General features: G+C 40.6%; 1 gene segment (V, D, J or C); it reads right to left on the bottom strand.

Annotated features, from left to right (window-relative positions):
* LOC452780 (T cell receptor delta constant-like) overlaps window positions 1–26,658 on the bottom strand; it is a 43,998-nt gene that overhangs the window by 5,688 nt on the left and 11,652 nt on the right. Inside the window, 1 exon segment of the C gene segment in view lies at window positions 4,098–4,163. Within this exon segment, the coding sequence occupies window positions 4,098–4,163 (66 nt within the window).

The following is a 26,658-nucleotide window of genomic DNA, read 5'->3' as shown; positions in this document are numbered from 1 at the left end:
TCCTTATGTTTTTGGCTTTAGTTCTAGACAATTGAAAGGATTAGAAATTTTTCAAAGGGCTTTCTTGGAACCTGCTTTCAACCTGCTTGAGAAAACTTCCCCTGTTTGGTTTCCTTGCATAGCTGAAGCCAACTGATAACAGAAAGTGATAACTCTAGCGTTAACGGTTGGAAACCACATGCATTGCTCACTCACCTCCCTTCATAAGTGCAACACTTCTTGCTCACTATCTTGACTTTGGTTTGAGATGTATTCTGGCTGACTTTCAAGGGAGTTACAAGTTACAAAAGAAACTTGTCCATAAAATAAACACCCTATCTCCTTGTTTATTTAAGAGTATCTCTTAATCCTAGTCTGATTTAGTTGGATAATTAAGGCTTGCTAGAATTTTAAAATCTAAATTCATCAGGCAGTTGTCAAATCATCACTTTGGGCTGGGGAGATTGGGTTTGAGTAATTTGAATAATACAATATAACTGAAAAGACAGTTGTCTGAAGAAGGTCATGCACTTATGATATTGTGCTCTGACTCTATTAGTCGGCATTTCAGATAGAGCATAATACATTGATTTGATAAAACATTTTTCTGAATCCCTCTTTCTACATTAATGTTTATATTTTCAAAACGATTGTTTGAAAGAAAGTGTCTTATAGAATCCATTGTTTGGCATCTTGGTAACCAAAGAAATGGGTGTCTGACTGAATTAAACCTTTTTAAAAACTGGAATGCACTCAATATAGTTGCCATATGCATCCTAGTCTATTTTGTATTTGACTTAAACCCAAACGTGAAGCTGTATGAAATTGTAGTCCAAAATTTAGATTAAAGATTTAATCGTTTATCTTTGAAGGACTTGTAGTCTTTTTTTCTTAGTCCACAAATATAATTACATTGCAACATGTGTTTCAAGTGTTATTTCTTTGGAAAATTGCTTTATTGTCAGACTTTCTCTTTTTATGAACACCAATACATTGCTAAGTTTATGTGTTGGTAAACAATACCAAAAAAGTGTATACCATTCCTGAACAGTCTTTCTTAATTTATAAACTTAGAAGTCACCTATGTTTTAGATTCTCATAGCTAGTCCTACTGATTCCCTAAGAATTGCAACAACTGTAATAAATGTCACTCAGAATTTCAAGACTTTCTGCCAATATGGGATTTAACTTAAACCCTGAAATAAAAGTTTGTTCTACCTAATTACTCTGACCATGCTAACTACCTTTCTCCAGAATCTTCCAAGCTGTAGGACACTTGTTTTCAGTTTGCAAGGAGGCATGCATACTAGTTAGCTTAGCCAAAGGGATGTGCAGAGATGAAGCAGCTTCCTGAGGAATTGGGGCTGAAGTATCCCTCCCACTGTCTCCCTTGCACCTGAATGCTCCAACTCTTAGTGTAGTTCTTCTAGATTTCTTTGTGTTTTTTGGGCTGCTCTGAAGATTTCAGAAATAAATGGGAGCTATTGTTTTAATATAGAATATACATATTAAAATAAATAGAGTTACAGAGCTACTTAAGTGACTCAGTCTAGTGTGTTCACTCTGGCCTATTTCACATCTGTAATACTCTGTCTCCTTGTTATAATTTCATTTACTAGTTATAATTTATAATGCAAACTGGATTGCAGCCCCAGTGCCAGGACTCAAATTATCCCAGAAATATAGGAAAAAGATCAACTCACGGGGCTCCATGAAGAGTTTGATGCCAGTTCTGAAAAACATCTGTCGGGTGTCCCAGGAGCACATTATGACAGTGCCTCACAGGTAACTAGCCTGGAGCTGGCCCTGGGGCCTGAGCTGTAACATCTGTGCCCTGCCTCCCCAGCCTCAGATCTCAGCCTAGAGACCCCACAGCTCAGAGAACTACAAAGCTGCTCTTGATGAGACCAAGGGGCTGAGTACACAGAGTCTCAGTTCCCTTTGAAGCTAATAATAGTTGAACTGCTTGATAGAGATGTGAGGGTGAAATCCCCATCCAAGAGATACTAGGGCAGGGCTGAGACAGAGCAAGAGAAGAGGCTGGCAGGTGACAAATAGCTGCCTTCATGATGGAAAATCTAACTCCCAGTTTTTTGAGAGGGGCATCCAAGAAGAACACAATAGCTTGAGGGTAGGGATGGGGCACTTAACTTGACCTTTCTTACAACAAATGTTATGTTGAGGAGAGGAGGGTTATAGAAACAGTTTCCATTCTTACTATACTCTGGTTCCATTCTCTTGGGTCACAAGTACAGAATTTTGATTAGAAACCTAATTTCCCCCATCACTCAGACTGAGTCTCACAATAATAACGAACCTGCTTTCTAATTCCCTGAGCTTGGCGAAAGCCTTTCTAAGGACCTGAGGGTTGAACAAGAAATTGGTCACTGCTCGGGGAGCTCACTGGTGCTGTGTATCACGGACACCGTTCAGAGAAGCCAGTGCTTGCTTTGCATTGCTTATTTTTGTTTTATAATTTCTCCTGACTCTGGATCCAGATATAAGTTTCAGGAGTATATAGTCATGATGTGCAATGTAACGTAAAGACCATGTGAATTACTCTGCCTCATCACCAAAAATCAAGATCCTTGGGCTGGAGCCAGGCAAAAGAGAATGACAGTTGTGTAGGGCCATTATTCACTGTCAAAGCTTTAAGGACTTGGGGTTTGATTTGAAAATTTTCACATCCCCTACCTGAGCTTCACATCATCATATTACATTTCGCCACTGCAGGAGAAGAAAACCAGAGAAGCGAATGGAGTGTCATCGGGGAGCATGGTCAGCATCCTGGCAGAGGGGCTAAGCATCAGTTTCATCAATTTCCTTCTTCCCTAAGACTTCCAAAGGCACAGCCTCAAAGATTTGATTCTAACACTGCAGATAATTCCAAATTTCAAGTGGAAATGATTTTAGGGGAAAATGAAACAGTATTTTTTGCTCAGATGCAATTTGCTAAACATCAATCAGACTACAATCAGCTATGACATGATTCTGTTTCTCTCCTTTTTAGTGCTCTAGTCTGTCTCCCCTCAAAGATAAGAAAACTCACCAATTTCTACCATTTCCCTGGAGGCAACAGGCAGTGGAGAATCCCTATAAGTTTATATTATTCTCTGAGAGGCAGAGACCATGTTGACAGCACCAGTCACTTTTTGGACTTTTGGTCAGATAGCCTAGCCACATTCATGTACCATTCCCTACTTATTTATTTCCTCTGAATAAACAAAATCAGTACCTAATCATGTAAGAGGTAATGTCTCTCAATGGACTTGGCATTTTGGAAGGTGTCTGAAGGCTATTCTCTGGACTGGTCTTAGTGATTGACTGTTGGCAGCTACCCAAACTACCAGAATATAGCCCCTGGATTTCCAAACACTGGAGTAGGCTACCAGTAGACAATGTCTCCAGTAGGGGACCACGACTTCTCTATTGTCCTGGAGTTGGTGGCTGTGTTTCTACATTGGATACAGGCTCCTGAACCATTGTGCAAAGTCCCCAGTTTCAGGGCTAACAGGAGAGGTGAGCACATAACTGCTCTCAGCAGACCCAGGCCAGGATGTGACCTCGAGAACCATTTAATCTGAAACAGTTATGTTGGTTTAATGCAAGTTCTCAGAAAAAAGTGACAAGGGCAAGATTGGCTTCTTATCCAGAGAGAGAGAGAGAGAGAGAGAGAGAGAGAGAGAGAGAGAAAGATCCTCTTTTTAAAACTCCTTCTTTTGTAATACTTTTTTCTTTCTAAACTTCCCTCTTCCTACACTGTGACCATGACTTTTATCCCTCATAAATACTGGAGAGACCCTCCTCAACCACAGCTTGCCTTTTTCCTGGTTCTAGGGAGCCCAAAACTAAAAGCCTGACCTAGGGCTTTTTTTCAGTAGTTGTAAAAAACTTATGAATACCAAGCCTCAGAATGGAGTTTCCAAGCATATACGGAATATTTTCTTAAGAGAAATCTAATGCATTTGCTCCCAAATTTTACCCCTACTGTTTGCAACAAACAATGGGTTTCTAATTTGGAACTCTTTACTTCCCAAGAAGCCCCATTCATTCAGGACTACACTACAACAATCCTAAAGAAATATACACACTGAGCTGTAGTAAAATGCATAACTTACCTGGGTCCACGATGAGTTGTGTTCCCTTTCCAAAGAAGAGTTGTGCTGTCAAAGCACTACCGCAGGCATCATTACAAAAAACCTTGCTACCTATTTGCTCCCTGTCAGTCTAATTCATGTGTTTGGAAGTGGGTGGGTGGAGCAGAATGGGTGTAGCTGGAGACAGAGCTTTGCAAGGGTTTCTGAGATCTGAGCATTATATTTTGGCAGCTTTTTTGATGTCTGCTATCTTCTGAGTTTTGACACTTAGGCAAGTCCTTAGATTTTCTGCTATTATCTCCTCAACCTCCCATCTCTTACTCCCAGATCTTGCTTCAGGATAACATTTTCACATATTTTGCTGAGAATTGCCAAATGGACGTTGTAGGCAGAAACGTAACTATAAGCCTCAACTAAATCAATCACAACAAGACTGTGCCTCAGTGAGAGGTGGAAGGACACAATGGTTGGAGCAAGAGCCATTGATGCAAAAGACTTGGGGTTTATCCAAAGGACTATAATAATCACAGATGACTATGATTTGTATAAATACTTTCCTACTTAAACAGCTGGTGTTTATACTACTTCAACAAAGTTATTGAAATAAACTCTATGAGGTGATATTTTTAGATCCATCTCACAGACAAAGGCACTGTAAAGGTGGTTAAGTGAGTGGCTGAGTTGGGCTTCACTCGGTTTCCAGTTTCCAGCCCCTGAACCAGAGTAATAGATGGTAGGACCGAAAGGGGCCTCAAGGCATCATTTTTCCAAACCTCTGTGGTCACACAAGGGCTAATTAAGGGATGCATAGGGAGAGTTTTCACTCCCTTTCCAGTGCTTTTTTTTTTTTTCCATTAAATCACAGAATTCCCATTGGGTAATAGGACAGTCACACCATTGGGCTTCCTTGCTTTTCCTCCCAATTGTTCATAAGAATTGGTCTGGGGATAATCAGGATCATAGTGGGCAAGGGCTGGAAGACAGCTTGGAAATCCTTCATCTAACTATAGGGAAACTATAGTTCAGTGCAGTTAAGTCACAGAGTTTGTCAGCTAATGCATTGTCAGTTAATGCATTGGACAGATTGGAACTTGGCTTCTGATTTACTGGTTCAGCGTGCTCCTCATTTCACCTTGTGTCCACCCCCCGAAGTGCTGTCGTGTGAGTCTGATCACAGTGGTGGCCTAGATCTGTACATGGTGGATGCATAGATGTTGAGGCGGCCAGCTTTCTGGAGCCAGGTAGAGGGAATAGAAACTCTCTAGGAAGGACAATGGATCAAGACAGCTCACTGAAGCACAGATGCCATCCTGGATTTTATCGGAAACTCAGTTCCTGTTCCTCAAGCCATCCCTTGCTATATTACCTACCGGAGCACTGCTTCCTAACCTGGTGACTTAGAAAAATATTTAACAAATGTAATTGCCAAACATAGTGGTCATAAGAAGGAAAAGTACGTTACTTACGTTGTTGTACCTCCAGATAGGTTCCTTTGCCAAAGATCAGGGGTCTGGCACAGCTGACATACCTAATCCAAAAACTACCTTGCTTTTCCCTTTACGGCAACCCTAGCCCCAGTTGCCAAGTCACGTGATATTCATCCCATGCGATTTTCTGTCCCATCTGGCCTAGCCTCTTCTCCTCAGTCTTAGAGGTTGTCCTTCAGGATGGAACAAGAGGTGACTCTAGCATCAGATAGAAATCCAAGCTTTTGCCCGTATTACAATCTGACAGAATTTGTGCTCAAATAAGAGAGAATGAATATAGACTGGAAAGATGTTTTTTGGTTTGATCAAGAGGAAAGAAGGGTGGAACGTTGGTCGTAGAGTAGCGGTTCTCCACCTTTGGGCTACACTTAGGTGAGGCAGGGACCTAGCAGGTTATATATACCATGCATTCCAACCTTTTAGGGGAAATTTATTTCATATCTGAGAGTTTTGCATCATTGCCAAGTATTGTGCAGCAGCCAGACTGCTTAGTACAAAATAGAATTAAGTTTTTCTATCCATTTTAATAACACATTCATGCATATCAAATTTTAGCAAGCTTCAATGACACTTTCACACTTAGAAGTGACAGTTAAATTAATTTCTGTCATACGTGAACATCAGAATCTATGAGATTGCCTGTATGTCACCCATAAAAACCAAGGAGGGAATATGGATTTTTCGGATCAGTTTACAATCCTTAAAAGACTGTAGATGATAGTTGGAGAATCACTAACATGAAGGGTGGTTCCTAGTCGTTGTAAAGTAGAAAGATGTCAGAAGATCCAAAACCTAGTTTTGACTCTGTCCCTTTCCAAGTGTGTAATCTTGGCCAAGTTCCTTAAACTCACTGAGCTTTATCTGGCTTCTCTACGAAGTGAGGATAACATCTTCCGTATTATAGGTTATAAGATTAGATACAGCATCTGTGAACTAGAGAGACTCGATGTAATTATTAGAATGTTTATTAGGGCTAAACTCAGAGAAGATACATTTTACTTGAAGCGTGGGGAATGTAATTGCACTAAGAACAGAGCTCCCAAGCAGGAAGGATTGTTGGGACAGGTTGCTGAAAAAGAACAGAAGCTATTTTTTGGTGTTATGTGATATGAAGAGGGTGCCTACCTCTCAGGGCCGTGGGTTAGGACTGGTATTCAGGTTTCTGTCTCTCTAGATCTTTTCTCTAGGTTACGTGTGACTTCCATTCTACTCCCCAATCTTCCCTTTCGAATCCAAAAGCAGTAGTCCTTACAGTGGCCTGCAAGCCACCCTCTCCCCAACCCATCACCAATCTGACCTCATTTTCACATTCTCTCCCCATCACTCCCTCCCCCCCTCCAGCCACACACCCCAGGCAGCCCTGTGTCCCCTCTGCCTGGAAGTGTTCTCCCTCCAGAGGTCTGCATGGCTCACTTTACCACCTCCTCGGGTCTCTGCTCCACTGTCACCTTTCCAGTGAGACCTTCTGTGACTCTTCTGTTTAAAACTGCATGCTGCTCCCTCCCACTAGTCCTCTTTATTCTCCTTCCCGGCTTTTTCTTCTCAGGGCTTATTACCACCCTAACGCACTGTATATTTTATTTATTTATTTAGTTTACCATCTGTCTTTTGCCATTAGAAAATAAGCTCCAATATGGCAGAAATTCATGCCTGCTTTGTTCATGTCGATTCCCTGGCACCCAGAACAGTGCCTGGCACTTCGTGGCAGCGACCTGTGATGGGTTGCAGAGCCAGGACTCAGGCTTGGCTCTGTAAGTTACCAGCTTCCCTTCATTTTTCTTTTCTTTTGCTTTATACCATAGCTGACTTTTTCTCTGATTCATTCATTCCTTTATTTATTCATTCACTCATTCAACAAATGTTTGTTTAGTGCTTTCAGTGTACTCATAGATGCAGTAAGAAACAACTCAATGTCCTTTCTCTCACAGAGCAAGGGAAACAGACAGTAAACGAGCATATAAAGATTCAGGTAGACATGAGGGCTATAAATAAAGCAGGGAAAGGGGTCTTCAGAGTGACATGAGGTGGTAGGGAAAGGATTCACTGGAAATGACATTTGAGTGGAGACCTGGAGGAGGGGAGGGAGAAAACTGTGTGAGTCCCTGGGAGAAAATGGCTCCAGGTGGAAGGACTTGCAGGTGCAAACGCTCTGTTCTGGGAGATGCTGACTGGGAGTGAGAGGGAGTGCCAGATGCCAGGCCAAGGGCTAGTGGGCCTGGAGGAATGGGAAGGTCATCTCTTGGAATCTGGGAAACATTTTGATGAGGCCAGAATTATGTGGACTCCTTTTCTTGAGGGAAAGAGTGATGCTCTGATCATCGTCTGGACCTTTCTGTATTTAGGGACCCTGGGTCTCCAGGGGTGTAATGTGAGAGATGGGCCTCACATGGCTCCTCCTGGGGAAGGGGAATGCTGCTTTGGGTAACTGGTTTTGGCGGGGGTTCAGAAGTTCTTCCTTGGTGAGAGAAGTGATGGGGATGGCACTGGAAGGGAAGTGGCATAACTGTTGTTTCTGATTCAGCTTGAAAAGGAGCTCATTAGAGACCTGAGGCAGAGGCTGGGCCAGGCAGGAAAAACCTCCACACATGCCCTAGTCTAGCTGCAGCCCCGATGGAAGAGCAGAGTTCTTAAGAGCACAGATTCTGGCATCAAGCAGGTGATTCAAATGATGACTTTACTAAGCTGTGTGATCTTGAGGAACCCCTTTGAGATTCAGTTTCCTGATCCATAAAAGGCAAGTCATGGTACCTCAATTCCACATGATCGTAGTGAGGACTGAGTGAAATGATAATCATTAAAGGACTTAGCCCAGTGGCCTAATAAATGGTAGGCACTCAAAAAGTGGTAGTTACATAATTGTGATGTACAATAATAGATCGCATTCAAAGTCCATCATATGGCCCACTTCCACGCAGATGTTCCCAACCACCATGCCTCTTTTCCCCACTGCTGCTGTTGTTACCATAGAAGTACACGTTTACATTACTTTATTCCATGCTGTTTTGTCCTGTTTCTCTGTTCTGTTTTATGAAGCTAAGTGGTCTCTCCAGGTTTACTCTATCCAGAGGACTAAAGTGTGGGATCTACAGCTGTGGGTTTGTATAGACCTGTTCTGTTAGTTTTGTGCTACCCAGGAGCTCCGTAAGTAAGAACTTGAAAGAAGCTCCCAAGGAAAAAAAAGCATCAAAAGGCTTCTGAGAAGATAAAGGCCCTGGGTTTGCAGTGCAGTCTCTTTAATCCAATGTTGGTAGCTTAAAAATAGAAGTTGCCATTCAAAGATATTCTAGGTTGTGCCCCCTCTGGATACCCCTTACTTTTTCACTTCAAAGGCTGATGAAATGCACCAATATGAAGTTCAGCATTTCCCAAACTTCAATTAAGCACATCTCCCCCGCTTTTTTGGTCATAGTCATCTGTCATAATTTGCTTAATAATTTAAAAAAATTTACTCACTTTTTAACTTAAAATATAATTAAAAGGAAACTTGAAATCACATGGGTTTGATAGCCTAGTTGTACTATTCTGATAGCCATTAAAAGATAGATCCATGCAAATAAAAAGAACGTCTCTCCATCTGAAAATATGTGCTATGCACTCCACAGTTAGGGAAATATGGACCAAGTAAATGGGTAAACAGAGGAACTTAATTCATCCCTTACTTGGCAAACAAAGGGAAATTAGGATAATCAGTCTTTAGCTTTGTTGGAATTGTGGATAAATTTATTTTAGTGAAAATTTTAAGGAAATAAGGTCTAAAGGCAAAGGCCCAAATTAGTTAAAATTTCAAAATCTTACTAAGATTTTGATTTTTTAAAAAAGTCTGAACATCTCTGCACTGACTCTACTAGCACAACTTTGGGTGTCTTTCTCCCTGACGGCAGGGCCCCTGCCCCTTTTCTCCCTGCAGTGTGTGAGGTCTTGGGTTGCTCATGCCTGTCCTTCCCCTTCCTCAGCCTCCTTGCCTGCATATGCCTGGAACTGCTTTGTCCCCAGTTGGTCTCTGAGAAGAGCCCACCATCACCACCCTATCTCTCTAGAGCCTTCTTTTACCTTGAAAAACCTGAGCTGAGTGCCAAAGTCCCAGCCAGGGCAGGGCATGCTGTTTCTTTTCCAACAGCTGGTTGGGCAGATTTGGGACCACTGACCCCTATTGCTAGACTTCCCTAGGACCTTCGAAATGGGTTTTTGTATTGGTTTATTACATTTTCTTACTTAAGATTAATATGTACTATCTAACTGGAATCTGCTGCCAGGTGGAGACCACTGTCTTATTTTATTTTATTTTTTAGCAAGACACGGTCGAATTCAAATGTCATTGAAAGGACACCAAAGATGCCTTCTGTGTTGAGCACAATCCTTCAACAACCTTAGCATTGATTCTTGCATAACTGTTAATAAGTGACTGGTACCATATACTCTTTGCAAAAACGATGAACACTGGTGAGTGGTAGGGAACTCTCCTGGCTGTGTCCTGGAGACTTCAAAGCATTTCTTAGTTGGAAGCACTACACATTCACTTTGTCCTGCTTGGAATCTGGTCTCAGTGGGAACCAGAATGTCCCATATTTCTCACTAGTAACCTAGTTTTCATTTGCAGCTCAAACAATTAGAGACAAATATCTGAAACAGGTTATTTTCTTCTAAAGAGAAATATCTCAACACCAGGGACTACTTGCGCTCGCCTCACCCTCCATGCCCAGGAGACGGATTCAGTTCTGAGCTCTTCCAGGAGGATGTGTTTGGCATAAGGGAGGTCAGAACGTTTGGAATCACGTTGGTAAAACCACCTGGACTCAAGTCAGCTTCATTCTGTGTCCATTCTGACTCTGCTCAGGGAGTTGGGCCAATGACTCTGTGGTTTCTACAGCCTGACCCAAATTCGATGGACTGGGCAGAGTTCTCTGTTTCCTCTGAGCCAGATGGGTCCCTTCATATGCCCCAAACTCTTTTTTTACAGACACCTTCTGCTCCTCTCCTATGGAAAGGATTAACCATATTTCACCTCTTCCCAGGAGTCCTCCTAAATGCTAGCTATTTCACCCATTTCCCATTTCAGGATTATTTCTGCCTCCTTAGATGGAGGATGCCTTAACCTTAAACTTCAGATAAGTAAATGAGTTACTTACTTGGTTCCACAGTCACACGGGTTCCTTTTCCAAAGATGAGTTTATCGGTGTCACAGCACTTGAGGACGTTCCAAAAACCTCAGCGCTGCTCCCACCTACCTTCTTCCCATTAGCTTTAGGACTGGAGGATCTTTAAGGCTCAGCTCCATGAAAGATGGCATTTGTTGCTTACCCAGCCGGTTCATAGATGGTTAATCATCTGCAGGTAGGGACAGGTTTGCTTTCGGAAGGCTGTTGTCTGAGGAGTATGGAGGAGCATATTTCCTATGGCGGACCTTTCCAGCACAGTACACTTGATGCAGTGCTCTGAACTGTTGCTTTCTATTGTTTTACATTGCTCTCACTTCCTAGACCCATACTCAGCTCTCTGTGTTGGAAAGCTGGCACTGTCAAAGGGGTGGGTCTTGGCTCCATGACTACTCCAGGGTTAAGGCCTTTACAGACACCAGTGCTGCTTTAAAGGCAGATAATGTGTGGCACAGCAAGAGGAGAAAGGGTGGCATGAAGCACTGGGTGATTTACAGAGCAGTCAGCTTTAGAATGAGCAACTGTGGCTGGTGATTGCCTACAAACAAATCAATCTCTCTTCAAATCCATCCTCCCAAACTGCAAAGCAAAGCACTTGGGTAAATCTCTCTAGAGGTTTCAATTTAGAAATTCCGTATGAGGTGGCTCATATAACTCTCTTTTGCAATAGAATCAACATGAAAACAAGACAAGAATAGTTTTTAAGAAAGGTCTTTTTGTATTCCCCAAATGTGCTGTAAGAAAATGTAGAAATGCCAGTTTCACCCAAGGAAGAACAGCAGTGAGTGAGAGGTCAGCAGCTGTGGTCATCTCCCTGGTCCAGTCAACTTCCTGCTATCCCTTCCAGGCCCCAAAGCAGGGAGGGAAGCTGCTTGCTGTGTTTGTCTCCTGAGGCATGGGACCCAGGATGAGGATATCCCAGGGAAATGGCTCTTTTGCCCCTGCAGTTTTTGTACAGGTCTCTGTAGGTTTTGTAGCACTGTGCGTATCCCCCAGTCACAGTGCTACAGAGCTTTACAAAAACTTCCCCTCGGTTTCACACTATATGGCCCCTGAGAATCCCCAGAACCAGATGTTTTCTCCAAGTCAAGCTCCAGCAAGATCAAAGGGTCCTGACAGTTAGGTCAGGCCAAGCTGGCTCAGGTGCTTCTGTCTGGGGCTCTTCTGCCCCACTGGCTAGATCTGCCTTGGGGTTTCTGACTAGAACGGACTTTTAGAAATAATCACATCCATTCCCATCTGTGCTTTCTGGCCAGTCTGCCCTCAAACGGTTTCCCACTGAGGAGTTTGTCGGGTACTTAAACGTCTCATGGAGATTCTACATGCTGTGGGTTAGGCAGAAAAGGCTTGTGGTCAGTGTAATTTCTCCTGTCACCTGCTAAGCTTCAGAATCACCTCTTCCTGCTTTACGCTTGAATAGTGTTATACAGTTTACAAAGGGTTTTCATGTAAATTAAAAATTGTGTCCTCTCCATTGACCTCCTCCCAGTTGCTAAATTCAGGCCAGTAGCCCATATGGTGCTTTGTGCGATTTAGAAAAGGCAGCCCTGCTGGGTGAATGTAGAGATAGCCCCTTGGGTTCAAGCTTGGCGAACAGATTGCACTTTTGTGTGGTTTATAAAAGGCCTTCCCTTTCCGGAAGATGCAACCCCACATCAGGGCCTTGGCTGGCAGCAGAGCACGCATTGAATTTTAGCCCCACTTCTCCTCTCTGCCAGATGCCCTTGTGAAGGCACAACCTGAGCAATCAGAGGCAGCAGCTCTGGCCAAATTCAACGGATGATTTTCAGTTTTAATCTTGTTTGACTTCAGAGTTTTGACCCAGTCATTGCCTTCTCAAAACCTCTCCTCAGGGCTCACAAGACACTGGTCTTGTTTGCCTTTGATCTCTGTTCTAGTGCTGTCAAAACAAAGCAATATGATAGGTGATAGGCTCATCGAAAGTGACCTTATTCAACTTTAACCATGAAAGAAGAGTATGAATTTTGTTGTTGTTGCTATTTATCAACAGGGAGCAGGAATTTAAAAAGGTTACTCTTCACACTTTCCCTGGAGTTTTATCCAAATCCATGGTTTGATTTAATTATGACTATTTTACCTATGACCTTTGTAATGACTTTCCACCCTACATACAGCTGCATGCCTGCCCCATAATCTCCAAGGAACGTTATCTCTCTATATAAAGTCTAACATTCTTTTGCTGATTAAAAAAAAGCAAATAGGAAAAGAGAAAAATAAGAAATGTTATGGCTTCAATAACAGACGATGTAATGGGTTGGCATACAGCAAAAGGCCTCATGGGGAGAACCAGGTGAGAATAAAGAACTGTCACTTGGACTCTTGAGTGTAGCTGGCCTTAGGTACTAGTCTTTGAAATGGCAAGAGGTAGCTGATTGATGAAATAAGCTTCTGACTCACCCATATGAGACTCATTGAGCTCCTTCTAGTGCTGGTGACTTTCCCAAGAAGCAGCCGTCAGAAACTGGTGTGAATAGAATTAGTTAGAGGAAACAGAAGTTGGGAATCCTGATGAGAATGCAGCTTCCCAACTCTTCACTTCCTCCCTGTAATAGAAGTGTACCTCCAGGTTCTTTGCCATGGGACTTTGCAGGGCTTCCTACTACAGGCTCTATTGACATTGGGGCTTCATTATGTTTTGATTCATAGAATATGAGTGGAAGTGACAGTGTGCCAGTTCTAAGCTGAGGCTTCAAGACACGTCACATAATGGGTTTCCACCAGCACTCTCTTTTTTTTTTTTTTTTTTTTTTTTTGAGACGGAGTCTTGCTCTGTTGCCCAGGCTGGAATGCAGTGGTGCGATCTCATCTCACTGCAACCTTTGTCTCCCAGGTTCAAACGATTCTCCTGCCTCAGCCTCCTAAGCTAAGTTGTTGCTAATTATAAAATCTTTTTTTTTTTTTTGACAGAGTCTCACTCTGTCGCCCAGACTGGAGTGCAGTGGTGCGATCTCAGATCACTGCAACCTCTACCTCCTGGGTTCAAGTGATTCTACTGCTTCAGCCTCACAAGTAGCTGGGATTATAGCCACTCCCACCACACCCAGATAATTTTTGTATTTTTAGTAGAGACGGGGTTTCACCATGTTGGTCAGGCTGGTCTCGAACGCCCGACCTCAAGTGATCTGCCCACCTTGGCCTCCCAAAGTGCTGGGATTACAGGTATGTGCCACCGTGCCCAGCCTGCTAATTAGAAAATCTAAGCTTCCAGGAAAAATTAGAGTTTTAGGAAATTTATGTTTGTCACTGTGAAGTAGATAGCTCACCAATATTTAAAAATTTTTCCTGACTTAAAGAGACCAGTGATGATGTTAGCTACTGTAATATTTTGGTATTGAATAATAAAATGTGTGCTAACAGGTGGAAGCTGCTTAACAGCGAACCAATTTTCTCAGGTGACTAATGGATGGGTTAAGAAGCATGCATGGGTGAACGTTCTATCCAAATTTCAGGATAAACCAATGTTTTAATGTAACAGAATATGATAAGTTCACTAACATGGTATCAGATTTCACATTGCAACTAACCTTCAAAGTAACTACCTCTTGTCAAATAATTATGGTGCAATATAAAGAATATCATGTCCACAATATTTTGAACAAGCTATTAAAATACTCCTTTGTTTTCATACTACGTATCTATGTGAGGCCAGATTTTTCTCATATATTTCAACCAAACCAACATACTGCAATAGGTAGAGTGCATAAGCAGACATGAGAATCCAACTGTCTTCTGATATGCCAGCTCTTCTCTGACAGATATCTGAAGACTGTGATCACTATGATACCTCCCTTCCTTTGGTCTACAGTCTCCCATATGTTTTAGCTATTCCTCCCAGGACATGGTTTGAAGTCTGTTAAACAACCTGGTATCCTTTTTAAAACACGCCGTAGTCTGTCTACAACTCTCAAACCGTGTGTGTTAATACCAGAAGCAGGGGGTAGAGATAAATAACACTAGCTCAAAGTTCACAATCCCAAATATTCTAAGCCTGGAGGATGCCCCTGTTTAATCCCTGTTTCATTTCTTGGCTTAATATCCCATATATTTGCTCCCAAGCATGAGACCTCAACCTAGCCAGGACTGAACTGTACCACAGTCAACTCAGCCTCCAACACTGTCCCTTTCCTCTGAAAATGAGTTTGTCTGGCAAAAAGAATATGACACAGGCTCCTTCCAGGAATAGTTGAACTTCAGGATTCATCCACCTTGTGCCTGCTCTTCCCCATTCCTGCAGAAGAGCATCTCACATAACGATTAAAATCTACACAGAGAAAGAAAGGACCAGATTGCCCAGACTATCCTACGGCCACTCCAGGGAAGGGTATCCACTGAGAGGCTGAAACAGTCTCAAACCATAAATGCCAGAATGAAAGACCAAAGAAGACATTCGCCTAGTGTACCAAAAAGATCACTGCACTGGGATAGAGATACCCAATTTCTTGTAAGTTCTTTTGAAATTGGGTGACTTGGCCAAGTTGTGAAACCTCTCTGGATCTTTCTAGACTCTCTCATCTGAAAACCTAGGAGAGTGAATACATGATCTTTGAAACATCTCCCAGCTGTGGCATTCGAGGATTCCTCTCCAGAGGTGCAATTGATCTTAGTGGAAGAGAACATGACTTGAATACTCCAAATATGTAGACAATGTGAAACTCATTTCTATACGGCTTTAGAATATAGTATATGGTATGGAGTAAATCACAACAAATAAAACTTACCAACAATGTTTAACTCAGGCTAATATTAAAAACCAATGTGTTTTAAGTAGTGGTGCCATATACCACTAAACAAATGTTAAGGTAGTATTCCATAAGGCAGTCTGGTGCCAGGCACTGAGCCAGAGCCTGGGAGTTGGGAAGATCTGGCCATGGCTCTGTCACTTACTAGCTTATCTTCCCTGAACCTGAAATACCTCATCCTTAAAATGGGTTCAGAAGGCACTTTCTGAGCACTCACTGGGTCAGGCTCTGTGCTGGTACATGGTATACAGGGATGAACAAGACAGATCACTTCTCTCAAGGGTCCCAACCTAATGAAGAAGAAAGAAAAAGGGTTTTGAGTGCGAAAATAGAGATAAGTACTGGATGCTATGAAAATTCTGAAAAGGGTGAGCACTTAACCCAGATCATTGGGGTAGTCATTTAGGAATTCGCAGGGAAGCAAACAACTGAGCTAAGACCCTGAAAATGCGGAGGGGCTACGGATCAATTGGGGGATAGAAGAAGGAAAGGGCATCTCAAGCAAAGAAATATGAAAGAACACAGAGCATTCAGGAAGTAAGTAGTTCAATGCAACTGCATTTAAGGGAGCAAGTAAGCTAAGGTCTTGTGTTTTATACTGTTTTGTCCTGAGGATAATAGGAAACCACCAAAAATTTTAGGTATGCCATTTCATAATTGCTAGAGACATAGAGTTAAAAGCATATGAAGGTAGAATCCTCTCAAGACCCACCATCTGTATTAATCAGCTATTTTTGTTGTAATTGTGATCTATAACAACCCCAAAATTTCAATTGCTTACAGCAACAAACATGTATCACTTTTGCTCACTGGTCTGCAGGCCACCTGGACTTGGCTTCAAGATGTGAGTTGGATTTAGGTCTGTTTTATGTGTCTTCATTCTAGATGTCAGGGTGAAGCGGCAATGACTCCCTGGATATACACCTTTCATCTCAAAGGACAGAGGCTAAAGAGTACTGGTGGAGGCCAGGCGCAGTGTCTCATGCCTGTAATCTCAGTACTTTGGGAGGCCAAGGTGGGCAGATCACAAGGTCAGGAGTTCGAGACCAGCCTGACCAACATGGTGAACCCCTGTCTCTACTAAAAGTACAAAAATTAGCTGGGCGTGGTGGCGAGCACCTGTAATCCCAGCTACTTGAGAGGCTGAAGCAGTAGAATCACTTGAACCCGGGAGGTGGAGGTTGCAGTGATCTGAGATTGCACCACTGCACTCCCCCCTGGGTGACAGAGTGAGACTCTGTCAAAAAAAAAAAAAAAAGATTTTATAATTAGCAACAACTATAAGTTGTTTATTTTAATATGACAGGCTCTGTTCATTTGTTTTTAAGAAAATGCCTGGCAAATCTACAAGTCTGAATAACCATAGTTGCCTGTCAATTGTTCTTTCAAGCAAAAATGTGTGTTTCATGGAAAAAGTAGCTAGTTCAGCTTGCAACTCAAACAACCGCACAAGTGTTTCCTCTTAGATAACAATCATAATTTGGAATGTAACAGAAGTGCTTTATGTGTACTTATCATTTTGTCACATAGAATACTAAAAAGACATGTACTCGAAAGTTGAGATTTAATAAAATTAATAATTGTTATTGCTTTGTCAGTATTATGGGTTGAATAGTTTTCCACCAAATTCATGTTGAAACCCTAAATCCCATAACCTCAGAATGTGACTATATTTGCAGAAAGGGCCTTTTGAGAAGTTATTAAGTTAAAATGAGGTCATTAAAGTTGGCCCTAATTCAATCTGACTGATGTCCTTATAAGAGGAGGAAATTTGGACACACTGTGAGAAGAGACACCAGTGTTCCCCACACAAAGAGGAAAGACCATCCTTTCTGGAGGGCACAGCAGGAAGCCTGCTGTCTGCCTGGAGATGGAGGAGGGGTCCTTAGAAGAAACCAACTCTGCCAGCACTTTGATCTTGGACTTCTATCCTGTAGAACTATGAGAAAATAAATTTCTGTTGTTTAAGTTGCCTAGTCTGTGGTATTTTGTTATGGCAGCCCTAGCAAGGTAATACAGTCAGTATCATTTTTAAGTGAAACTAACTTTTTTCCCCTGAAAATATGTGGCAGTGAAGAATATCATGATTATTAATACAGATTTGATGCCCCCGCCTTGATTCATGCTAAGGCACCAGCAGTTTTATCCATCATTGTTTTTCCACCATCAGTGTAAATATCAACACAACGAAAAAGGCAAGTAATGTTTTGCTGTTATTATGAAAAAAATTCTGACCTCATGGACTCCCTGAAAAGATCTTGAGGTGCTCAGAAGTCCGTGGGCAATACTTTGAAAATCCTTGTCCTAATTCCATGTTGTTTGTGCTACCAAAGTTGCAATAGCAGCAGTAAATACCAAGCTCTCTCCACTGCTTCACCACTCTCTACCTGCCTACTAATGACTGGTAAATCAATTGTATCATATGCTTTGAGTGATGGATGAGTGAGTGGTTAGAAGTCATTTGGAGCAATAGCCTCCCATTTCTGTAAAAATGATTAAATGGACCCACACATTTTGGCTGGACTCTCTAGAGTCAAGGACCATGGATATGTATGTCATCTGCCTCTGATTTCTTCTTGGTGGTACTCTGGAAGTCAGATGCTGGATCTATGATGATGGTGGGAAGGCTCAGTGATGACCTGAGAGTCTGTGTATATTTTCTTCAGTACCCATACTATATTTCTGTGGCAATATGTTAGCCCTCCCATTAAAAATAATAAATGCTTACTTGTTTAAGTGACAGATACTTGAAACTGTAACCTGATGTATTTTGCAAAACCGTAAAGAAGAAGAATGGACCAACATGACTTGCAGAGTTAATGGGTCAAATAATACACTTAGCAACTGGACAAGAATTAAAAGAGACCAGGATTTTTAACTGAGATCCATATTAGGCTCTAAGAATGTATTAAACTTGGTCAGGTTACCTTATTTGAGGGGTCTGGACACACTTTGGATTTTGTCAAAACCTTCTCTTAGCTTCTCTCTGATGCCCACCCACCTGAAGGAGAAGTAACTTGAAAATCATCTGATTGGGGTTCATTGGTACAACTGTGGAAGTCTGGAACTGTCCCATCCCCACTTCTAACACAAGGGGAAGACTTGATCTTGAGTTATTATCATTATCTCAAATCTTGAAAGTCAGTGATTTTAAGATATCTCAGTTATGCCTCTGTCTTGAAAAAGAATAAAAGGAATCTAAAATGTGCACCATCATTATTAGTGGTTTTCTTGTTCATTTTACTCATATAGTTAGTGACAGAATTCATTGTTGTCTTAGAAATGTGTTATATAAATACAAGATTTTAATTTGTTCGAACGCTTACAGAACTAGGGAATTCTTCGAGCAGAGCAGTATTCCTTAAGAAAATATGCTAATTTTTAAGGAAGATATTGTATTTCATATTTTCATTGTTTAAATTTGCTGTAGACTTGTTGGCCATTTAGAAATGAAAACTTTATTATTTATTTTTTTGAGACAGGTTCTCACTCCATTATCCAGGCTGGAGTGCAGAGGCATGCTCATGGCTCACTGGGAGCCTTGACCTCCCAGGTTCAGGTGATCCTCCCACCTCAGCCTCTCTAGTAGCTGGGACTGCAGGCATGCCCACTTCGCCTGGTGACATTTTCGTATTCTTTTGTAGAGACAGAGTTTTGCTATGTTGCCCAGGCTGGTTTAGAACTCTTGGGCTCAAGCAATCACCTGCCCTGGCTCCCCAAAGTGCTGGGATTATAGGAGTGAACCACCATGCCCACCCACAAAATGAAGACTTTAAAAAAGGATTTTACTATAAAATTTTTGAAACAATCCAAAAAGAAGAGATTAATAAAATAAGTATCTATAGAATGATCACTTAGATTTAACAATTGTTAACATTTGTCATATTTTCTATTTGTTTTGCTCGAGTATTTAAAAAAATTACAGATAAAATGACAATTCACTTCAGTATATATTACAAAAAAGGATATTTTTCTACTCAACCACAATACCATTTTCCACCTAACAAGGTTAACAGAAATTCCCGAAAATAACTTAATAGCCAACCCATAGTCAAGTTTTCCTAGGTTTCCTCCAAATGCTCCAAATGTCTTTTATAGATTATTTTTTCCTTTTTCTTTCTTTCTTTCTTTTTTTTTTTTTTTTTCAGACACAGGGTCTTAAACTCCTGGGCTCAAGTGGTCCTCCAGTCTCTGCCTCCCAAAGTGCTGGGATTACAGGCGTGAGCCACCATGCCTGGCCTCTGTTACAGATTTTTTTTTTTTTTAAACAAGGATCCATTCAAAGACTGTGCATTTCATTGTTGTTAAATCTTTAAAATCTCTTTAATCTTTAATAGTTCTCCTTCCACTGCTTCCCCTCTACTGCACTTTTTTCCTGCCTTTTCATGACATTGATTATTGGTGGGACTGAACCTGTTGTCCAGTGGAATGTCTCACCTGCTGGATTTGTCTAGATGTTTCTTTGTAGAATCTTTTAATTTGCTTTTCTAGCTTCCTGTCTCCTGTTAGAACTAAAAGTTTGATTAGTTTTAGTTTATTTATTTATTTTATGTCAGAAATACTGTGTAGGTAATGTTATGCCCTGTGTATTGCATCATGTCAAGATGGACATAATGGCTTGATAAAGATAAGTGATCATTAGAATAAGATGGCTACAGACATCTTCACAAAGTTACACATTCCCATTATAGCCAGCAAGTAATATGAGACTTTAAAATGTTTTAAAACTTTTTTTTTCTTTTGGCTTGAAATTTTTTTTTTGCATGATTTCTTTGTGTGAAGCAGGAAGCTAGTCATATTTTTTCTTTCTGTAACTGTGAATGCCTACACAGTTTTGTCTGCTATGCAAAAAGAAATGTTGTAAACTCATCAATGTTGAAAAAGTAATACCTAAAGAATATTCACTTTTAGAAAGCAAGTAATCTAAGAATGTTATGTTCCATTTCTGCACTAAAAATGAGAATTTCATTCAAGGTGTTATTTCTGTGAATTGTTTCTATTCCCTGAAAATGGGCTTCTTTGATTTTATTTGATTTATTCTGTCCTTGAAGCCATAAATTCAGTTACTTTGTACAACCTAGGGATGAGGCCTAGGCATAGTTTTCTTCACCTGTGCATTGTTTTTGCTCTCCTAGACTTAAAAAGAGCAACTGGACGTGGTATGCTGATTGGTGATTGTAATTCAAGAGAAGGGACTAATCCCCATGCTCTTGAATCAAACTCATATAGGGTCAAGAGAAGAGTGAAGGAGAACACAGGCCTTCTAAGCTGTCAGATCTATGGTATTAACACTGGTTGATTTGAAGTGAACAGAAAAATGGTTTAGTTCCAAGGAGATATATTTCAAGAATACATAGTTCACTTGGGTGGAGATAGGTTATGTCTTTGCTCTGGGGTGAAGGGACTGCTTGGTGGCATTAGTTGGAGAGGGAGATTCTTTCATTCTCCATAATATTCCTAGTCGCACTAAGTCTGTCACTATCTGTAGACACCAGCTCAGGATTCATCTCCTCCAAAAGCCTTTCTCTGCTGACTTTATCCAACAAAAACTGTCCCTCCCGGCATCTGTTTACCTACTTGTGACTTTCTAGTAACTAGGGTCTTATTTGGAGGAGTGCACTTTTCATCACATCACTGGGCTATTTGGCCTATGCTACCTACTAACAACCTTCATGCCACTGCTACTCCCTTATTCGACAGTTTTCTCATCAGAACAAGGCACATGACCTGTTAGATTTGGGAATTCAACGTCAGAATTTCACCTTGGGGATCTGCTTCCAGATGGTCCTTAGACCATTGGTCTAAGGTCTTTGGTCATTGGTCTTTCTAAAGACCAGTGGTCTTTAGAAACACATTATTTTAAAAAGTTGGGACTTTGCAAGCATGCTGTATTCCAATGAAATGAATTCAATTCACAACAAACACTTTTTTGAACACTTGCTTTGTACTGGACATTAAGTTCTTTAAAGGAAGGGATTATGTAAGTTAGTTAGATTAGGGTTCAACTTCTTGGTTCATCATATAGCTAGTGTGTAGCCTACTATACAGGTACTCAGTCACAATTAGTCCCAATTCCTTTACTCTTCCATTATATTCTTTTTTACAGTGCCATGGGTATATTTAGTAAACATTGAAATGTGTGGTTGGAATTGTTCATCACTGACGTTTTTGGTGATATTTGTTTATGTTCTGAAGCTATTGCAGTAGACCAACATGGAGTAAACAGAAAATAATTGGGACACAGGGGCAATAAAACTCATATATTATTTTCCCATGACACTCAGAGGACTCTTCCCAATGCTGAGACATACATAGCGGGTCACAGCCGGGTGTTTTTGGACAAAGGCTTAATGCACTCCAACCTGTGTGGTAGGAAGGCACAATGAAACACATCAGTATAAAAACCCTCTTCTTCCTTTTTCCCTTTCCTTGGCACTTTGCCATCACCACCCGCTGCCATCCACAATACCCCTGAAACTCCTTTCACCAATGCTGTTTTTGTGGTTAAATGCTGTAAAACTCAGGCACAAAATTATTATAATCACACAAGTCAATAAGTAAAACACCATCAACCTAAAAAACAGATGGGTGAAGGACAAATGAAGAAAGTTAATCATTGATTATCAGACTTGAAAAAGGGTTTTAACCCTCTAGTAATAAAACCGGAAAGTATTAACAAACCATTTTTTGGATGGATATTTAATTAAAGCTTTTGCTTAAAACGGTGACATTCCCAATTTGGGCAAGATGTTGGTAAAAATATAAATTGTTTGATTTTTATTGGAAGCCATTTGGTTAATGTCAAAAGAGTAAAAATATTCGTTTGAGTGACTATTTCCACTTTGGGGAATTTACTGTGAAAAAATACTATATCTATTTGAACATGGAGTAAGGTTCATGATCCTCAGAGAAGAAGAAATCCCTTATATTTGATTCCTTACAATAATTATGAAAAACAATATTACCATACTTTCACTTAATTATTTGGCTTTGAACAGTTAAGTACAGTTTAGTGAGGACACATTGGAATGATCTCAATCAATGCTAGCTCATGGATGCTTATGGCAGTCAGCTGATAGAATTAGTTAAAAAGATGACTAAGTAGTTTAACAGAAACATAGTAACTATTTTTTGGGTCTTCCAGTGCCTTCAAGACTGCAAGTGTTTGATATTGTTTAAACAAATCTATCAAAGTAAATGTTTTGTTGTGGAGATCATGAATATTCACTTACAGGATAAATGGCAAAACAATGATTCTAATATTATGTGAGTATGTATTGTGTCACAAAGTAGGTATTAATAATGTGCTATCATTGAAACAATTTAAAATTATGTTTCTAAATCTAATGTGCTTCTAAATTTTCAATTTAGCAAAGTGAGTTTCATATACTCTGGAAAAATATTTGAGGATAAAAATGTGGCTCTAGTGGTGACAAATACATTGATTTGAAATGCCTATGAAGAATTTAAAGTTATTTTATGAATTATTAAAAGGAAATAGCAGTATTCAAAATTGATATATTATTTTATATAATATGTAATTTTAAAATATGTATGTTTAACTGTATTAATACATTAAAACATCTAAAGTAGAATTGGCTAATTTCTCTATAGCCCTAAAGTTTTATATATTCAAGTTGGACAAAATTCTTAATTTTGAATCTTCTAATTAAGAAAATAGGAGCTTACTTTATTATATGTTTATATATATTTATACAAGTATAATTGTATATTTGTATATATACCATTTGTATATCTGCTGTGGTTGCTGCAGTGTTTAGCTTATGGCTATTATTGCTATTAAAATACAATGCTCACCTGTGACCCTCCCTGCCAACCTCAGAAAAGCTAAAGCCTTCCTCCGTTTTCATTACTTAAACTTTAGAATGCATTGATTTCAGGTCATATACTGAAATATTCTTGAGATTGAGTTTTGATGGAAATAGAATGAGGGCATATAAGGAATGGGATGTGGAAGAGGGTCCAAATCATCATATACATATATGAAGACTTTAAATAATGAAAAAGTTGTAAGTACAGGTGTGTTCATCATAATAATTTTCATAGTAGGAAAAATTTAGAAGTTGCCTAAATGCTCAACCATGAAGAGGACTGATTGAGTAAACTATAATGTAGCTCTAGATACAATATTAACATAGCTTATTAAAATTATTGATTAGGAAAAATATCCAATAGCATGGAAAATTGAATATGTAATGATACAAATGTGTATGTGGAGTATGATTACATATACAGAGTATATGTAATATATGTATATGTAATATACATATATGGAGTATATGTAATACACGATTACATACACAGAGTATATATAATCATATACATACAGTATATAATGAATTCTAGGAGGGAAAGAGCTCACTGAGTTTAGCTCCCAACCAATGTAGACAACCTTCCCAGTGTAGTCATCCACCGAACTCATCCACTGACAAGGATGCTTGTTTCACTGTTGAATGGCTATCAGCTCTTACAAAGCTATTCCTGCTATTGAAATGAAATTTCTTTCCAGGCATCTTTTTTCCTTTATTGGGCCTAATTCTGCTGCAATGCCTTTCCCCATGGTCAGGCTAATGTTCTCTCTGGTTGTCTGCTCCAGCTGGACTTCTCCCTGGACAGGGGAAAAGAAGTGCCCACTGTGGGAGGCTCCAGACTCTCTGTGTATGATCCACACTGAACCTCCAAACAAAGAGAGAACAAACCTCTGTCTTTCATTTTGGGCAGTGTTCCTCAGGCTTGGAAAATTCTGCTGTGGTTGCTGCAGTGTTTAGCTTATGGCTATTATCTTTATGAAAATACAATGCTTAGCGACCCTCCCTGCCAATCTCAGAGAAGCTAAAGCCTTCCTCTGTTTTCATGACTCAAACATTAGTACGGATTGATTTCAGGTCATTTCTTGAGATTGAGGTTTGATGGAAATAGAATGAGAACATATGAGGAATGGGATGTGGAGGAGGGCCCAAGAAAATGGCCCAGACAGATGAGGATGGGGACCCACAGATGACCTACTTCACTGTTTACAATGGGCGGACAGCTGGCAGCTTCCCGAACTATTGCCAAGACTCTGCATCATTCCAGCCACAGCGAAGCACAGTGTGTGTGTGTGTGTGTGTGTGTGTGTGTATTCTGCACTAGCACCCCTTGAATTCTCATATTTTCTTTCAGAGCTCCGAAGCAAATACACATTCTAATACTAACGCTGACATTTTCTGAGGAAGTCAGGTTAATATGAATTCACATGATAAATATTCTGCATCCACATCATTATTTTTCTCCTTGCAAAAATGTTTCTCTCCTTGCACTTTGTCCTCTTCCTTCCTATCTTTCTTAGCCTTACTCAGTAGGCAGTGCACATCAGGGACCATTTTCTTGGGGGAAAAAAGTTAAAAAGTCTGCACACTTAGGGGTGGCCAGGGTACCATCTGGTACAAATAGTTGCAGTACAAGGACATTCTTGCAAGGCCTGGCACAGACTAGTGATGATATCCTGATAAGCAGAATCCCCATTCACATTGCTCTACATGCAGAGAGGGGCCTATCCAGGGTATGACCATGATATGGGAGTCACAGTTGGGCAAGGACAGGGTATAGGAAGGTATTATGTCAAAGCTACAGGTAGAGCTGCAGATTTTCCTAGTGTACACGTAAAGTTGTAATGCCAACCTTCCAATAATTCCTTTAACTCTGTCTTAGCCTTCTTATGGCTTAGTAGTAATCTCTTAATTTCCAACATAGTGAATTAAATCCCTGGAGATGCTCTGGAGAAAGTCTCCTAGTCTTTCTCTTTGACAGTTGTTAAATGATTGATGGGATCACACGTATGGGAATATCTAAGAAGCTGATTCTCACGCTGTGTTCTGGTGGAGGCTTCCTGGGTAGTTGGTTGTTGTGACCCACATCTGTTGTAAATTGGCTCAAAGCCTGCAGGTTTTGTTTTCTGAATTGGAAAGGAACTCAAATGTGGGGTGTTAAGGGTACAGGGGACCACAGGATGTGGACATTCTGGTTCTCTGGTGCCTCATAAGGAAGATGCATCTGTTAGATCAAGCAGCTGGTGAGAAGACCAAGTCAGCAGTGGGCACGGGCAGTTTCCCAGCACTCAGGCCCCATCTGTCCCACCACTCTCCACTTTTTTCTTAGAATATGAGCTTCTCCAGGTTTATTAGCCAAGCCGTATAGTTAGATCTGACTGCGGGTGTCAGGGTGATGGTGTAACTACTGCTGAACAAGGAGATCCTTCCTCCATATGTGATGGAGACCAAATGTCTTTGGGTGTGGAAGACAAAGAGTCATGGCAGAATTATCCTAACGCTTCCTCGCAAGCAATTTATCCAGAGAGAGTCATAGTAGGAAGAAAGCTTTTCCATTGTTTTTCCATTAAAATAGAGGTTAGTAAATCTTGGTACAAAATTGTCTCCCCTCTACACAGTCAATTGGCATTGATAGCTGAGTTAATTACTGTATCTAGGAGACAGTCTCAATTTTTATCATTGAATTCTGTGTATGCAGAAGCAATGCATAGGAACTGGGGAAATATATTCAAATGGAAATATAGAGTGATTTAAGACTTGCTTTATACATAGTCTTTGGCATCTTTGTGTTGGAGAGGGGAAGGTTTTCATCTGGAGTCACATTCACTTATGCCATTTTGGGCCTCCACACTAACACAAGAGTGTGTTGGCTTGTACTTGGTTACTTCTGAGTAGATGAGGCTTGCCATAAACCCACTGGAGAATGAGGTATGATATTAGGAAGACAAAAGTAGACTACAGAGTTGGAGTCATCTAAGGTGACAGTGCTTTTTCTTCCATTGAAGGTGTATGATCTGGATATCTCCCATTTATAGCCCACAGAACTGCTACATTGGAGTCTTTGCCCAGGAGCCTCAGAGGACTCAAATATCCTGAAGAATCTAAGATTCAGTTCTGAGCCTTTACAGGAGCAATATGTTGATAGCTCAACCTTTTCCAGTAACAAGTCACAGTGATGAAGTAGCTGGACCTGGATTTATGCAGGAACTCCTGAGTCTTTTGGAGCCAGACACTTTTAAGGGTCATAACATCAGTGGAGTTCAGGCTCAGTCTCAAAATGCTGCTCTGAGAAAAATGCTCACAAACGTCGCAAGGTGGTGCTAAATTTCAGACACACATGAGTTTGGGGTGGG

Source organism: Pan troglodytes, chromosome 15 (assembly GCF_028858775.2).
Source record: "Pan troglodytes isolate AG18354 chromosome 15, NHGRI_mPanTro3-v2.0_pri, whole genome shotgun sequence".
Classification (NCBI taxonomy): domain Eukaryota; kingdom Metazoa; phylum Chordata; class Mammalia; order Primates; family Hominidae; genus Pan; species Pan troglodytes.
Note: the sequence above shows the minus strand (reverse complement) of the source record. Positions and strands in the feature narration are given on the sequence as shown.